We start from the raw sequence: 18,577 nt of genomic DNA, 5'->3' as shown, positions 1-18,577 counted from the left end.
TAGAGATGGCCTAGTTGACATCATAAATGCCTCACTGAGGGAGGGCAGGATGCCTCCATGTTTGAAGGCGGCAATTGTGAGACCTTTGTTTAAGAAGCCTGCCCTAGAGCCTTCAGTGGTGGATAACTATAGGCCAGTCTCCAACCTCCCTTTGGGGTGGGCAAGGTAATTGAAAGGGTGGTGTCTGATCAACTCCAGGCAGTTTTGGATGATCATGATTATCTAGATCCATTTCAAACTGGCTTTAGAGCAGGCTATGGGATGGAGACAGCCTTGGTCGGCCTGATGGTTGATCTCTATCAAGGAATGGACAGAGGGAGTGTGACTCTGTTGGTTCTTTTGGGCCTTTCTGTGGCTTTCCATACTATTTATCATGGTATCCTTCTGGATCACTTGGGAGATTTGGGAATAGATAACACTGCTTTGCAGTGGTTTCGTTCCTGCCTCTCCAGTAGATTCCAGATGGTGTCGCTTAGAGATAATTCCTCTCTGAAATGAGAGTTATTGTATGGTGTCCCTCAGGGCTCCATCCTAGCTCCGATATTTTTTAACATATACATGAAACCGCTGGGTGAGATCATCAGGAGATTTGGAGTAGAGTGTATGCAGTAGGCTGATGACACCCAAATCTGTTTCTCCATGACATCATCATCAGGAAATGGCATAGCCCCCCTAAATGCCTGCCTACAGGGAGTAATGGATTGGATGAGGGGTAATAAATTGAAGCTGAATCCAAGCAAGATGGAGGTACTCATGGTAAGGGGTCATATTTCGAGAGGCATGATAGATCTTCCTGTTCTGGATGGGGTTGTACTCCCCCTGAAGGAACAGCTACATAGCTTGGGAGTGCTTCTGGACCCAGGCCTCACTCTGGTTTCTCAGGTTGAGGCCATGGCCAGGAGTGCTTTCTATCCGTTTCGGTTGATACAACAGTTGAGTCCCGTCCTTGAGAATAATGATCTCAGAACTGTGATGCACTCTTTGGTAACCTCTAGGCTTGACTACTGCAATGCACTCTACATGGGGCTGCCTTTGAATGTAGTTCGGAAGCTTCAGTTGGTTCAAAATGCAGCAGCTAGATTGTAAGATATTCCCCTCAGGGGATGGAGCCGCTCTGGGAAGTGCAGAAGGTTTCAAGTTCCTTCTCTGGCTTCCCCAAGATAGGGCTGACAGAGGTCCCTGCCTGCAGCCTTGGAGAAGCTGCTGCCAGTCTGTGAAGAAAATACTGAGCTAGATGGACCAATGGTATCACTCGGTCTATGGCAGCTTCCTGTGTTCCTATGTCTCTGGGTGGTTTCGGAGCTACCATATTATGCCTGTTTTAAAGCAACTTCATTGGCTGGCAATAGGTTTCTGGGCAAAATATAGAGTGGTGTTAATTACCTTTAAACCCTAAATGGCTTAGGACTGGGTTACGTGGGAGAGTGCCTCCTTCTGCATGATCCCCATCGCACATTAAGATCATCAAGAGAAGTCCGTCTCCAAATACCTCCAGTTTGTCTGGAGATGACTCAGGAGTGGACTTTCTCTGTAGTCACTCCTGAGCTGTGGAATGCGCTCCCTATAGATATTTATGGCTTAACATCTTTACCAGCCTTTAAAAGAGCTCTTAAGACACACTTTTTAGCTAGGCTTTTAATAATCTATGAATGTTTTACATTTTTAATTGCTGTTTAAAAATGTTAATTGTGTTAATCTTTGAATGTTTTAAATTGTAATTGTTTAATATTTGATTTTATTCTGTTTTTATTGTGTTTATTTTTGTAAACCACCTAGAGCCTTTGGAGTCAGGAGGCATATAAATTAAATAAATAATAAATACCATGCCAGCTGGAAGCTCCCAGAGGGCTCTCAGTAAACCATCAGATTCCATTAACCTCTGGGGATATTCTAATAAGCTACTACCCTTGCAGTAGAGAGTGGTCACTGCAAGTCAAAACCTTATCAGGAAATGGTCTGACAGTGGAGCCAAAGAAAAGTCACCCACATCCAGAACATTCTTTCTCTGGCCAGTTAAGAATAGCAAGTAATGGGTGTGCCCTGTTATGGATTTAGCCAGTGATCTGTTGGGACATCTCCATGGTTGTCATAGCAACAAAATCTTGAGCTGCCCCCAACAAGATAGCCTCTGCATGAATGTTGAGGTTCTCTAGAACCATAAGCTTGGGGGGTCCTTAATGCCAAATCCAAGACTACCTAAGGCAGGGAGTCTATTGGTTATATCTGCCGAACAGAAATCTGGGAAAGAGAGAGGCTACAGGGTGTGTCGGCATGTGGGAGTACCATGTCCAATGTACTTGGCTACATAACACCTGAAGAGGGCTTAAATCAGTGTAGAATGGAGGCAGCATCTTAGCCCATGCCTGGTAAAGTTGTGCCGTCAAGTCTGTGTCGACTCCCAGCAAGGGCGTAGCTGTAATAGGGCACAGGAAGACAGTTGTCTGGGGGCCCACTGCCTTGGTAGGCCCCCCCCAGAGGCAAGTCACATGACTGACTCCCCCAGCTGCTCACCCGCCCGGGCTATTTTAAATAAAGATTCATCCTCCCAAATTGATGTGTGTTAAGACCTGGAGCTACCAGAAGAGCATGTCTTTCTCTAGTACCATTAAATGACCTGCATTGTCCACAATTTACAAAACTTTTTTTAAAAAAATTAGGATGATGTTCTATTGTGGCACATAGATTTGGATATATATCGACAAGATATCGATATGCTTTTTGTTACCACTGTTCAGCCTCATTTCCGATTTCTTTACTTCATGAGCTGAGCTTCAGGGGAGGGGGGCATTTAAAAATCTTGTCTTTGGGCCCACTCCAACCTTGCTACTCCCCTGACTCCCGGCGACCACAGAGTCATGTGGTTTTCTTTGGTAGAATACAGGAGGGGTGTACTATTGCCAGTATGAGATGATGCCTTTCAGCATCTTCCTATATTGCTGCTGCCTGATATAGGTGTTTCCCATAGTCTGGGAAACATACCAGCGGGGATTCGAACCAGCAACCTCTTGCTCCCTAGGCAAGTTACTTCCCCGCTGCGGCATTAGGTAGCTCCATGCCTGGTATCTAAGAGCCTTATATCTAAGAATGTCAACTGATGATTCTGAACATAGAGAAACAAGTACAGTACTTTGTTGTTTCCAATCTGAGATGCTGTCCGTAGATGACAAAGCTTTGAAAAGATGCCCGGTGCCTCTGTGCCCACTTCTTGCTTTCAGGCATTCTCACATATAAAAAATTGTACCAAAATTAGTTGTTTTTGTTCCCTCCGCTCCACAAGTGGGGGTGTGGAGAAGAGATCAGTGTTGACGTTTTGTACTCCATACTGAATCAGTCCAGCAGGGGGGGATTGCTGAACCATGTAGATCTTCTGGCCAATGGCCGTAATAAAACTGATGATGATGATGATGAACCATGTAGATGAAATCAGTCTCTTTTCATAGTGTATGTTCCTTGCATCACGAGCATTAATTCCTTATTGTCAGATTTTATTTCTCTTGTGAACTAGTATTGTTTTTCCAGTAGCTGTTGCTGATGTCAACTTGTATTTCTTTTTAGATTGTGAGCTCTTCCAGGACAGGGAACCATCATTTATCTTTCTGTGCAAACTGTTTTGTGAATTACTTTTGTTGAAGTTATTGAAATATGTTTTGTTGAACTTTGTTGAAGTATATTAATATTTGCAAGAAGTAGTAGAGGTAGAAGTCTGCCTGCAAGCTTATGACAGCTCAGTAACTGTGCAGAAAGTTGCTTGCAGAATTAGAAAACTGGCCTAAGGATATGTTTGGTAGCTTCTCAGGGGTCATTGAGCTAACTCTTAAAATCCTTTTATCACCTTCTTGAAAACCATATTTCAATTTGAAATCTGGAAATCAATTATACTCACGTTTATAGACCTTTCTTCACCACCACCCCAAACATCAGGCTGGTTAATGCTATTCACTAGTGTTAGTAACTGCTGTAATCTATCAGATAAGGACATTTGTGGACATTTTCAACACTACCTCATTAATTGTGCATAGAAGACTGCTTAAGTGTTTGATTGGAGCTTTAATCTGATTGGAGCTAATAAAAGAAGTGGCTGTTCTTTTATTAGTAGTTTAGGTGTAAACCAAATATCTGCACTTATTATGGCAAATTGTTTTCAGATCACACACACAGTCTGTGATACAGAGGAGGGGAAGTCTTGTAGTAAAAAAAATGTTAGGCAAAACAAGGGGATCTTTATGCAAGATAAACCAAGATTTATGCAAAATATACTGTGTTGTACATGCAGTCAGGTGTCTGTACATATGTACATGTTTTTGTATAGATGCCTGTACATGCATTTATAAGATAAACCAGGGTATTGGCCCCTAAAAATGCAGAGTATAGACAAGACGTGTACTATTTTAAATTAGGGATATGCACGACCTGGTTCGGTGCCTCCTTTGGGAAGTGCCACACTGGCTCAGGCACCCACAGCTGCACCAGTTTGGAAGGGCAGGGAGCAGTTCCCTTAAGAAGCAGGTCCTTACCTGCTCCACTGCCTCTCTGCCGCTTTTCCAGGTGCAGTGCTTGCTCTAGCAAAGGCCGCAACAGCTGCAGCGCTAATCCCTGTCGCCTGCATAAGCACCGTTGGCATGCACATGGTCAGGCGCAGAGCCTGACTGCTGGTGGCCCGTGTGCAGCCGCGGCAGTGGCCCCGCTGACCCTACCCCCCATGTCTGATGTCAGACACAGGGGCTAGCCACGTCCCCGCATGTGACGTCAGACGCAGGGGGTGTGGTCTGGCTCCCAAACGGAGCCTTCAGGAGCTACTTAGGCATGGCCCCTTTAGGAGCTACTTAGGCTGGTGCTGCAAATGCAGCACCAGCCTTAGTTTATTTCCCAAAGAGGCCGTGCAGTCCCCGCTCAGCTAACCCAGCACCCCTGCATCTGACGTCAGACGCTGGGGGCATGTCGGGGCCATGAGGCGTGGCCCCTGATTGGGCACGGCCCAGGTTCTTTGAACCCGTTGGCCCAATGGTGGCTCCGCCCCTCCACATGGCTGCTGCGCATGTGCGGCGGCCATATGGATGCCAATGCTGTGTGTGCAGGGATCAGCGCCACAGCTTTTGCTAGAATGAGTGCCGCACCTGGAAGAGCGGCGGGGCGGCAGCAGAGCAGGTAAAGACCTGCTTTTCTGCTGCTTGAGGGAACCACCGACAGCTGCACAAGCCATTCGTACACATCCCTACTGTAAATGTGTTGAATATAATATGTAAATAACTGTGTACACAGATAGTACATACATACATTGAACATATGAACAGGACTGTATTAAGGACGGATTCTACTAGGACTGTGCACATCAGAAAACTTAGGAATCCCACTTCAGAATTCCCAGCCCCCACCACAAGGAGGCAACAGCTTACAGGGAAGCTCAGGAGGAACTACATGCCCCAGGCATCCCTGCAGTTCCCAGCCACCACGTGCGAGTGACGAGCTTCCTCCTTGTCACACCCCGCTCACCACACCCAACTCTCCTAAGGAGCGATGCAGCTGCCCAGCTTTTCCCCACATCAGTGCTGTGCAGCTTTTAAAGAGCCGCCGCCACCACTCTTACCTGGAGCAGTTGTGGCTATCTCCATGTAGTGGAGGCTGGGAATTCTGAAGTTTTCGACATGCACACTCCTAAATTCTACTGTTACACAGGAAAAAGGACTATAGAAACATGAATCCTCTTAACATAATGTTTCAAGTCACTCTAATATGATGTGGAAAGTAGGCAGAAACCCCAAGGTCAGGGATGCATTGAAGAGCAGGATTGAAATGTGTCGTCGTCGTCATCATCATCTATATATTTAATTTGCTTAGCAGTGGGATGGCCTGGCCAGGTCAGGCTGTCCCGGGTAAGGACAAGGAGGTGGTGGCGGCCTAGCCTGGCCTGGCCGTGGAGAGTGGGAGCGGGAAGTGGCGGAGGCAGGACGGCCAGAGGAAGCACCGGCGAGAGGAGTGAGTGGGAAACAGGCAATGGTGTGAAGCCCCAGCTCCCGTTGGAGGCCAGGATGGGAGGGAAACCAGTGGTGGGACTTAGCCGCTTGGGAGAAGGTTCCCTGTTTGCCACCCACTGAGGTAAGATGCACAGTGTGGTGGGGGGGGGGGGAGAGGAACGGAAGGGAAGGGAGGATAAGAGAGAGGGGAGCAGGAAGGAGGGAGGGCAAGAGAGCAGGAGGGAGGGAGAGAGGGGCAGGAGGGGAGGGCAGGGAGCAAAAGAGAGGGGAGTAGGAGGGAGGGAGCAGGGGGGGAGAGGACAAGAGAGATTGGGGCAGGAGGGAGGAGGAGAGAGGGCAAGAAAGTGTGGGGCAGGAGGGAGGGGGAAGGAGGGCAAGAGAGTGTGGGGCAGGAGGGAGTGGAAGGGAGGGCAAGACAGAGTGGGGCAGGAGGAAGCAGCTGGCCCCAAAGAGCACACAGATGCTCTGTGCAGGTAGGCTAGTTATTATAAAATAAATAAGATAGATCCCTGTCCCCAAACGGCTCACAATCGAAAAAGAAACATGAGATACACACCAGCAACAGTCAGGTACTGTGCTGGGGGTGGACAGGGCCAGTTACTCTCCCCCTGCTATATAAAGAGAATCACTGTGTTAAAAGGTGCCTCTTTGCCAAGTTAGCAGGGGTCTAATTAAAATTTGCGTACTCTAAGGATCATCTTAAGAATGTGGATCTCACTGCAGCTTACTTGAATCAGCTGAGTAGTGTTTGCTTTACACAGGAGTAAAACAGAAGGTGTTATCTGTAGCTAGTTTTAAAAAAAAAAACACCCTTAGTGTTTTTAGTAGACAAAAAAATATTATAGTAATTTCTATGAAATTAGCTAATTTCCATGAAAAATTTGCATGCCATATGTTTAGCAGTTATGCTGATGAATACCAAGAAGAGAAACTGGCTGTGTGTCTTTTCTTGGGCTTTGTCCAAACTTTCATTTTTGGAGGTTGGCAGCTTTCCATACTTGCAGTGCGTCATTCCAGTAGCAAGATGCCTGCACGCTTGGCTCCCGTTTTTATATCTGAGCACTTTATGTGTAAACAACATATGGGAACAGTGTCTGGGATTATTAATTGCTTTTTACATGATACACTCAGAACAGCCTCCCTAGGGCAAGTCCACATGCGGTGGATATATGGAAAGAGACATAATGTATTTGAGAGAGAAGCCCTATCTAAAATCTCTGTGTTGTAGTTTTAAAGAGTTTGTTGGTAGCTTTTGTTGGTAGCTCCTGCTTTTAAGAACTGGATCTGGCCATTTTCAAATATGAGGCTAGATAAATTACCAACATTTATTTATATCAACTTTGGGCATGTTGCCATTAGTGGTTAAAAGTACAGTGAAGTGGGAGACTTTATGAATTCATTTTTTCGCTAAACAACCTTTGGCTGTGCAAGTGGACTTGAGGTTGATTTTATGTATTTTTATGTGAAATTAAATCTAATGTATCTATAGCTTTCAGGTCTGATCACCAAAGTACTGTGTTGTGGGCACTGATGCCCCTGCTCTCTCAACATGCAATATGTTGGAAGTTGCTTGTTGATAAAACACTGGGTAGCATGAGAATTCAGGTTATGTCTACAGCAGAGGCCCTCTGTTATGGCTTGTTTAGTTTTCTTGGAGATGGGGGGGGGGCAAATGAAGTGACTGTGGGGTGTGATAGTGGCATTTTCAAGTGATTGTGGGGTGTACTGCTATACCCCATTACATAATCTCCCTTGAGGAAGTGGAGCAATACTGCACCTGAAAGATTATGGGCCCTCTGTTCTTTCTCATAGCTTGCTAACTTTCCTCATGAAGGAAGCACAGAAGAGGAGCCAGAATAAAGGTCAGGCCTGGGAGTGAGGTGCAGGCTATACCAGCTATTCTGACATGTTCTATGCGACATAATATGAAACACCGTGAATGTTTTGCAGACATATTTTAGGAAAGTGGCGGATGTTGTGTACTCACTTCCCTTGCTCTTGTCGAAGATGCAGTCTCTTTTTCTTTCTGTGAACAGTCTTGTGAAACTATCACCATTTTTATTTGATTCTTGAAATATTCCATAAATCGCTTTTTCCGCCTCCCCCGCCCTTGAAGTATAAGGAAATATATTTCATTTAGTCATAGAACAGAATTCATTCCTTGGTTTTTATTTTGCATTTTTGTTTTTTTAATTCTATTGGTGTGTTTTATATATGTGTGGATACAAAATCACATTTTTCATTAGATGCTTAGTCATTTGTGAATCTTGATATCATTACAATTGGCACATTTTTGGAGGGTGTTCATATAGCAGTTTTGTATGGCACATTTTTGGGGTGTGTTTGTATAGCAATTAAGCCCAAAAAGTTGGACTTAGTCATTTCTTTTTCTCTGGTGCAATGTAGGCTCTGGACTAACCAATGTTAAAACAGAAGAGATCTCAGAAGTAAAGATGGATGCAGAGTATAGACATGATTCAGGATATGAAGTACATCATCAGAAACTGGTATGTATTTCCTCCTTTGTTGGATTGTATATACCCCTTCACCGTAGTGGCTAAACAATACTGCTCAGAACCCTGCTGACGGAAGCATGGAGCACACTCACTCCATCCTCCAGACTGAATTAATGCTGCTGCTGCTGCTACTACTACAGATATTTATATACCACTTTTCAACAAAAGTTTGCTCAGCATGCTGTGCTGTGGTGCTCAGAGAGGCTAAGTGGCTGCTAAAAATAGCATCAGTGCTACTGACACTATTTTTAGCCTCTCTGAGCTCTATAACATAGCATGGATGCAGTCTGGAAGAGGACAGAGTGAGCATGTGCACCCTGCACTTTCATCATTGGAGAGCTGCACAGTATATCAGCCATTAACTTTTTTATATGTTGTGCTAAACTTACTCATGAAAATGCTTCATGGGAGTTTAAATCCTTATCTACAGAAACCAGATTATCTTCTTTTCACCATTAGTAAAATATATCTTGCATGTATTTCTAATGCACAGGACCTTTCTTCCTAAATTGGTTGTCAGGAGTCATCATCTGAAATGAATAGTTTTTGCAGGATAAATGACTAGGATGTGTGGCGGGACAACAAAGGCTGCAAGGTGTCAGGCACTGGGAAGTTCCATCATGCTTATTCCAAGCACCCCTTTCACGCTTTAGATTACACCATCTGCCCTTTATATGTTTTTAGAATAGGTCCACCTTTCAAAAGACATGTCGTCTTCTGTCCCATCTAGTTTGGCCAGAGGGTCAGAGCTTCAGGTTATAGCTTTTGAGGAACATTCGGGGATTGGCACGTTTCTTGTAATGAAAACACTGACCACCTCAGAAAATATGAAGGGGAGCAGAAGGAAGCACAAAATAATGCAGGAAGACAAAGATGGGGAGAATTTTCCTAAAATTCTGTATTATGGGAGCAAAAAAAAAGTAAATGCAATGTTACTTCCTTAAATTGAAGCTTCTCACACTTGCTCAACCCTCTGGACCGGGATTCTCAACCTCTGCCATTGTGACTGGTGATGATGGAAATTTGTCCAACAGTATCTGAGGGCCCAGGGTTAGGAACCCTCTGTTCTGGACCAATTTTTCGTTCCACCTACATTGAACCTCAGATATTTATAATCTTGACATCCGGATCATCCTCTCCCCCCCCCACTGCACAAACTGTCATAATTAAATAATTAAGCACTCTTAAAAGTTTTTAAAGTAAATGCATTCAATTAATAGATTACTTTTAAAACTATTAAGATAATGTAAGAGGAATTGCTTTTTTTAAAATAAGAATTTTTATTAAGAAATAGTCCAAAGAGAACAAAGACAAATAACCATAAAAACAATTTAAAACCAATCATTTTTCATGATGATAAACCATTTTTCTAATTAATTACATCAGTAAAGAAAAAGTATCTAGAACAAGATAAAGCAAAAGAAATTCAGACTCTTAGAATTGTAAAATCTAATCTGATCAGCTTCTTGTAAGTTACATATCAAAAAACACTATAAGTCAAATCCAGAAAATGGGAACAAAGTTTGACCATAACGGATATTGTAATTTATAAAAGGTTCCCAAACAGACATGAATGATTCAGTAGACATGCCATGTACATAAGCTGAAACTTTCAAAATTGAAGCATAATCACACTCTTTCAAAAACCAATCGTTTAAGGAAGGGATTTCCAAAATATGCCAATTAGATGCATATATAATCCTAGCCGCTGTAATCATATATAAACAGAGTTTGTTTGATTTAGCAGGAATATAAGATTTTATCATACTTAAAAGAAAAATTTCTGGAAGAAAGGGAATCTTAACTTCTGAGATTTGCTCAATTTTCATATGAATTTGTTTCCAAAAGTGTTGAGCTTTATTGCAACTCCACCACATATGGTAGAATGAACCTGAATGTGAATACATTTCCAACAAAAGAATCATCTATTTTGTTAATAGTCAAAGGAGTTATATACCATCTGAAGAACATCTTATACTAATTTTCCCTTAGATTGGTACACAAAGTAAATTTCACATTCTTTTTCCATTGGTATTCCCAATCAGAGAGATTGATTGATCTATTAAAGTTCTGCATCCATTTTATCATACATTCTTTTATCCGCTCACTCTCATACTTCAGTAATAGCTTATAAATTCTACCTAATAAATGATCAGTATTTTGGGTGATTAATTCTTCAAATTCAGTCAAATCTCTAAGTTCCCCACCCTGTAACTGTAACTCTTTCCGAACTATTGAGCTGATCTGAGCTTGTTGAATCCAGGATGCTTGTCGAGTTGTTTGCCTGGAAGAAACTGATTTGTCCAGAGCTAAATATTGGGCCAAACTTTGTAAGGAGTATAGACTGCCTCACCAAAAGTTATACTTAGAAGAAAATTCTTCTTCATGGAAATAAACATTCAATATTGAGGCCAAAGGACTCAGTATAATCTAGGACTTATTCTTTTCTGGTATTTATCCCAGACATAAAAAAGACTATGTTGTTGTATCTCCAGATCTTTCCTCGAACCAGAAATCCATAAGTAATTATGCAAACCTCTAGTAAGTCCAAGTTTCTCCGTTCGGGTAAAACTTACATAAGGGGATAAAATCCAATTCGAAATCCAAGTCAAGCTACTAGCATGATAATAAAGTTTCAAGTTAGGAACTCCAAGACCACCTCTTTCTTTGGAATCTTGCATCATTTTAAATCGAATCCTGGGCTTTTTATAATTCCAGATGAATGAATTGAGCTGACTCTGCCACTTATTCAATATCTTGTCGTCTATCTTTATAGGGATCATTTGAAAAAGAAAGTTCATCTTAGGTAATACGTTCATTTTTACTGCAGAGATTCTCCCAATCCAAGATAGGGTCAGCTTCTTCCATCTATCTAGATCAGCCATAATTGATTTCCAAACTGGAAGATAGTTATTCTTAAAACAGATCTTTATTGCTCCTCGTAAGATTAATCCTCAAATATTTTATTGGCTTCTTCGTTACTTGTAATCTTAAAACTTTAGAAAAGTATTCTATCTCTTCTGAAAGATTCCATGTCATGATCTGAGTTTTATCTCTGTTAATCTTATAGCCAGAAACTGAGCCATACTTATGTATCTGTGTCATTAGTGTATCCAAAGAGTCTTTAACTTGCGTGACAGAAAGCAATACATCATCAGCATATAGTTTTATTTTATGTTCACAATCCCCTATTTTGATACCTTGATAATATACCTGTTCAAGAATACCTGTTCTTGTCTAATTTTCACTGCCAGATGTTCAAGAGCAAGTATAAACAGCAACGGAGAAAGCGGTCTACCTTGTCTAGTACCTTTATTGATGATGCATTTTGAAGACAAGGATCCATTAACAATAATTTTTGCTGATTGTTGTTGATATATACTACGAATCCAGGATAAAAAATGAGGGCCACAGTTCATTTTCTCCAACACTGAGAACAGGAAAGGCCATTCCAAATTGTCAAAGGCTTTTTCAGCATCTAGGAAAATCATAGCTGCTTTTGTACGAGTCATGGTTACTTTATCAATTGCATTCAAAACATATCTTATATTATCTTTCATAAGTCTTTTCGGGATAAACCCAGATTGGTCAGTATGGACTATTTCAGACAGGAAATTTCTTAATCTCGCCACCAAGATTGAAGTAAAAATTTTGTAATCCACATTTAAAAGGGATATAGGTCTGTATGATTCTGGTCGTGTTGGGTCTTTCCCTTCTTTATGAATTAATGAAATGAATGCTTCTTGCCAAGAAACTGGTAAAGTGTAACGAGATAATATCGCATTCATTACTTCTGTTAAAGGTCCAACTAATTTGTCCTGAAATGTTTTGTAGTACAATGAAGATAATCCATCTGAACCTGGCGAGTTATTTTTAAGATTTTTTATTGCCGCCCTGGTTTCATCTCTAGAAATAGGTTTGTTTAAGCAGCTCCTCTGTTCTTCTGAGAATGACTTCAATTGTATTTCCTCTAAAAATTGTTTAATTTTCTCAGGATCTTTCTTGTCTTCTTTATATAGTTTGGAGTAATACTGAACAAATTGTTCAGACATTTCTTGATTTGACATAATAAATTCCTTGCCATTCCAGACCGATATTTTAATTCTCTTTTCCTGTTCTTTTCTTAACTGATATGCTAACAACTTATCTGGCTTATTACCTTTCTCAAAATATCTCTTTTTCACATAAGTCATGTTCCTAAATGTCTCTTTGGATTCTATAAGATCCATTTGCTTACAAAGTTCTCTAATATTTTGCTAAATATCTTGGGAATGATTAATCTTGTGAAGAGCTTCTAAACGAGATAATTCATTAACTATCCAATCTTTTTGTATTTGTAATTCCTTCTTGCTTTTGGAAGATTCAGAAATAAAGATTCCTCTCATAAAAGCCTTGCTGGAGTCCCAAACAGAAAAAATAGAAACATCAGGAGTCTTATTTCTTTGGACGAAATGTAATAGTTCATCATTGCATTTCAAAAGAATTTTCTCTTGTTGTAAAAGAAAATTATTCAATCTCCATCTCTTCTATCCGGTGTCCAAGTATTGGAATTTTACTATCAGTGGGTTATGGTCAGCATATGTTGAAGGCGCGATTTCATCTTCATATATTCTAGATAGCAATGATTTTGAGACCATACACATGTCAATTCTAGAGTGTGTTTGATGAGGTTGAGAAAAAAAAGTAAAATCTCTCTCCAATGGGTGTTTATTTCTCCATGCATCTTCAATCGATAAAATTCTCATATAGTCCAATACATTCTTAGGCAACTTTCCAGAATTCTTATCTTGACCCGATTTGTCCATTAATGGGGAAAGAACAGTGTTCCAGTCACCTGAGATTAACAGTTCACCTTCCACAGTGTCCAGCAAAAGCTGAAATAATTTTTGCTAAAATTGGGCTTTATTATCATTTGGAGCATAAATAGAAGCAATGGTAATTTTATTTTGCTGGGTAGTTCGAAATTTTAATATAATGAACCGACCACAATCATCTTCTATTTGTTTCTCTAAAGACCAGCTCAAATTTTTGATGTAAATTGCCACGCCATTTTTCTTTTTAGAATCAGAGGCAACATAACAGTGACCCAATGCATTACAAGCCAATAAATTGGCATTGCTTGTATTAATATGTGTCTCCTGAAGACAAATTATGTCCGCTCTTTCTTTCTTCAATTTTAAGAAAATCTTCTTTCGTTTAGATGGGGTATTTAAGCCATTAATGTTTATGGAAATCAATTTCCTAGGAAAATCCACCATGTCCAAGAACTACTGTTAAACAATATGCTAATTTACAGAGGCCTGATCGCTTTTCTGTTCCTCCAGAAGGCTGTCAACTGGTGGCTCTAAGGTAGTTGTTTCTAAAATGTGTAAAGACTAAAAAAAGAGTAGCATCCACTGGATTAAGAATTTGTGACTTCCCTTGATCTAGGAAAACCTCAAGACAGAAGGGAATCCGCCATCTGTAACTTATTTTCTTTTCTTGAAGTACAATCGTCAGAAATTTTAATTCTTGTCATTTACGTAGAATATCAATGGAAACATCTGGAAGGATTTGTAAAGGAATATTGTTATACTCAAGAGGAGCTCTTTTTTGTGCTTGAAGGATTGACTCCTTAGTATCTTTACTCAAAAATTTAACTAGAATGTCTCTAAGTACTTTCCTCTCCCTGGAATATCTGGAATTCAACCTGTACATCTCCAAAATAGCTAAAGAATTTCCAGAACCCAAATATTCCAAAAGTAAAGTTTCCAGGGAGGAATGAAGATCTTCTCTTCCAAATTGCTCAGGCAATCCTCGGATCTTTAAATTGGATGCACGTTGTTTAGATTCCAAAATTTCAATTCGATTCTCTAATCGCTTAAAATCTGCTTCTCGGGATGTTTTCTCTAATGTTAGTTCCTGTTGGACTTGATTAACATGAGAGGTAAGTTGATCATATTGTGAAAGTTTTTGAGTAACATCAGAAAGTTTTGCTGTGACCTCCATCTGGAAGTTGTCAAATTTAGTATCCAGGCCCTGAATTCGTGAAGAAACACTATGGAGTTCCTTAAGAAGTGTCTCTTGAGATTTAGCAAAAGGAGCCGGGCCGGGAAGAGGCTCAGTATCTGAATCTTCATCTGAACCTTTTTTGGATTTTAGTGCTTTCGCTTTTTTATGCATGCTTCTAATGGATTTTGCAGATAGATAGTTGTACATAGATCTATATAGACAGGCCAATAACTCTTTCAGCTATAATCAATAAATTCTATCCCATCCCAACTCAGACAAGTCAACTCAGCAGCCCTCATATACTTATATCCATATAGATTTCCCTCTTCACACAATACTTAATAATTGCTACTTAATCATTGGGATTAAAAATTTCTATTAGCATTTAACCTAATGTCAAAGGTAATGGTCAAGGGTATACACTTTTATCTTAGCAATACAAAAGACACCACCTATTATTCCTTTAAAAAAGCAACAACAACAGTAACAACAAAAACTGCCTTTCACACTATGTTTAGTAATAGCAGTTTGAAAACAGGGATTAAGTTAGAATAATTACACTTATTATATAGGTTTATAGAATGAAGGAATTTCCCTCTTCACAATAATCAAGCCTACCAGCAGTTATAACAACTGGGAATGAACATGCTAAGCTATCTTATAACCTTAATAATTATAAACTTAAATGAAATGTCTTCTTTTTTAAAAAGTTATGTCTACATAGAGTTTAAACTAGGATTGAAGTCAAATATGAACCAAACCAAAATATATTCTGGTCATACTTGTAGTTGAATCTGCCTTCTTGCTTCCTCTTTTGTGAGGAGATAATGTGTGATGAAGCAGTAACATCAGAGAGTCTGATATTACATTTGAAAAGGTTTTTGAAGCATATTCATGAGGATGCTGAAAATTAAAATTAACATGGGAATCAAACTTGTATTCGAACGAGATAATGGCTCAATACAAAAAGATACTTCCACTCTTTGATGTTGGAAACCAAGAATTCCCAGCAAATAATCAAAAATATATTCATTCTAATTTGGGAGAAATGGGCCTGAAAGGCTCACAAGTGTTAAACAGGTTTATGACTCACTTAAGAGGCTTTGTTTTGATGGGATGTGAGTAGAGAAGGGAAGGAGCAACTAGTAAAGTGTGGTCAGTCCATTAAAGAACATATTATTTTCATATACTGGATTATGGTAGCTTGCATACAGTAAAGAAGCATACTGAAAAACTTTAAAAGTATAGGCTCCCCCTACTGTGCCTCTGGATAATATAATGTTCTTTAACTTAAACAAAGTTGCATGTGTTTGTTTTTTAAATGGCTTAGTCCTTTTGGAGGCCCATTATTCAGCTGAGTTACATTACACCCCAGAGTATAAAGCAATTAATAAGTTTGCTTTGTTTTTCTTCTACACTGATTTTTTTCTGTTAAAAACCGTAACTCTGAGAACTGATAGCCTAAGACATATTACTTTATCATCAAAAATGTATGTGTTGTCTGGTAGAATATGTTCATCCCACAGTTTCAAATCAGTAAGGAAAAGAGAGACAACTTTAAGTGTTGTTTTTTAAAGTTTTCAAAGATTTCTAGCCTAATTGACCTCAACTCTACTTACACTAACCTCCATTTTAATGTTTGGAAGAGTTGGCCAGAAAATCTGGCTTGGGGAGGTGGTGGTGGGGCAGGTTGAGAATATTTGTCTATATACAGAAATAAACTTAATTGCTAGTATATTTTACATATATTAGTGTAAATGTAAAGGAATGAAATTGACATTTTTGAATGTGCAAACATTATACAATTACTTTTCATTATATCATCTAATATATATTCTATAGAGCTCTTTTATCATATTTCATTTTATATCTCCCATTTCTCTTATTCTGTCTTCTATTTTTATTATATTACTATTCCTAATATTAGTTCAGAGTATAAACAGCTTCAACACTTATACTTCCATCCAAACATCATACATTATCCTCTAACAAGTCTATATCACATTGTTCTTCAAAGTTTTGAACTTTAAAGGCAGACGCTTATATCATTTACTCTACCATATTGTGCATATGTCAGCCAACCAGTACAGAATGCCCTCTTTGCTTGAATATTAGAAAACTGATATAACACAACATTACTCTCCTTCTATTTCCCACTTCTTAAAAATAATACTCAAGATTAAATGTCAGCTCTAAATTCTGCATTTGTGATAGGACAACTGTTAAATAAAAACAATTATTATTGTCCTTTAACCTGAAAGTAGCATAAGACAAAAATGAATGGATTTGTTTCATAACACCATTGTGTAAAGCTTCACAGTTCTCTCATACTCCTATAGGAAGGATATAGTGCAGTGGATGATGTCCCAATGAAGACTAGTATACTCTTGCATAATTACTGCTGTCTCTGCTCCTGTCCTTTTGCAAGCTGGATGGCTACCATAAATCTTAGTATATGTGTCTAATATACTTGTAAAAGGAACATAGAAACATAGAAAGCTGCCATATACTGAGTCCGACCATTGGTCTATCTAGCTCAGTATTGTCTTCACAGACTGGCAGCAGCTTCTCCAAGGTTACAGGCAGGAATCTCTCTCAGCCCTATCTTAGAGAAGCCAGGGAGGGAACTCGAAACCTTCTGCTCTTCCCAGAGCGGCTCCATCCCCTGAGCAGAATATCTTACAGTGCTCACACTTCTAGTCTCCCATACATATGCAGCCAGGGCAGACCCTGCTTAGCTAAGGGGACATGTCATGCTTGCTACCACAAGACAGTTCTTAACACGAATTTTCTATGTAATCACTGCTATAGGCACATGTGATTTCATGATGGTGAAAATCCCAGTTGACCTCCACTCATCACTTGAGGCTTTTTCTAAGATAGACTGCAGAAATCAATCACTTTTCTTATTGGAGACCATTTCATCCTTGGGCAATGTGAGGATGCTCTTTCACTCTTGTGTCTAGAATAGCCTATTCAGTTCTGTCTAGTACCTGGATCCAGTGTCCCCTCTAATCTTCTTCATCCGTGGGCAGAATGATTTTGGTTCTGAGTGGAAGTACCAAGGCAGTGTGTGTGCATGTACATTTAGACTGGGGCCTTCTTGAGTCAACCTGAGCGGGACCTAAAATTAACTGGGCGGACCTCAGAAAACTTGTGAGCCTGCACACATCCGCACACCTTAGAGGGAACACGGCCTGGATCCCCTGCTGATGAGTAAAGATTAAACAGATTAATATGATTTAAACAGACAGGTCATCGGCAGGGACTCTAGGTGCTACAGTTCTTAGTCTGTGCTCAGGGAGGAGTCTCTTCAAAGTAGTGACTATCTTTTATATCAAGTAGCGGGAGAGCAACTAGCCCTATGTAGTCCCCACACAGCATCCCTAAGAGCTAGCTTCTTCATATTAGCACTGCTGATTCTTAAATGGAGAGACCTGTGAACTAGTTAGGACAAGTGTAGCAAGTTTTGGGAAGCTCCCTTCTGCAGGACTGTATTGCCTCCCAAAATATAACTGCATTGGACCCACAGCCTGATACTAGTTTAAAGCTCCAAGTTATACAACTTCAAGTATATGTATTTGTCTAAATGCATACAAATATATTAAGCTCCCAGAACATGAGAACCCTATAGTGCTAACTGGAAACAAAGTTTAGATATTTTATTGAACCCAGTCACTTCTGAAAAATAATAGGATTGTAAAGGAAAACGTTCTTGAGTTGCGCCAGCTAACTGGGCTAAGAGGCTCTCTTCAAAGTAATGACTATCTTTTATATTGAGCAGGGGGAGGGCAACTAGCCCTATGTAGGCCCCACACAGCATCCTTCCGGAGCCTGTTGAATGTCCACCTTGTGTTTCTTTTTACACTGTGAACACTTTGGGGACAGGGAACAATCCTCTATTACTTTTCATTGTAAACCATTTTGAGATTTTGTTGTTGTTGAAAAGCAGTACAAGTGGTCCATAATGAGGAGAATGGGGGTTCCATTCTCTACTACAGGCACAAATATGGAAACCACAAATAAGGAAACCTTGAGTCAGTGGGCATTGGGGGATTAGGTTCCTTGAGCCTAAAAAAAAGGTCCAAAAAACCACGC

At 40.2% G+C, this 18,577-nt stretch overlaps 1 protein-coding gene across 4 annotated transcripts in view; it reads left to right on the top strand.

The window, feature by feature from the left end:
• Positions 1-18,577, top strand: part of APP (amyloid beta precursor protein) — a 286,207-nt gene that overhangs the window by 256,297 nt on the left and 11,333 nt on the right. For all 4 annotated transcript variants that reach the window (XM_053307486.1, XM_053307485.1, XM_053307488.1 and 1 more), the window contains one exon: positions 8,379-8,479. In XM_053307486.1, coding sequence (XP_053163461.1) covers positions 8,379-8,479 — 101 coding nt within the window. The remainder of the gene's footprint in view (positions 1-8,378; positions 8,480-18,577) is intronic.

The sequence above is a fragment of the Hemicordylus capensis genome, chromosome 3 (assembly GCF_027244095.1).
Source record: "Hemicordylus capensis ecotype Gifberg chromosome 3, rHemCap1.1.pri, whole genome shotgun sequence".
NCBI classification, from domain to species: Eukaryota; Metazoa; Chordata; class Lepidosauria; order Squamata; family Cordylidae; genus Hemicordylus; species Hemicordylus capensis.
The sequence above is the reverse complement of the archived record's forward strand: the minus strand, read 5'-3'. Positions and strand labels throughout refer to the sequence as shown.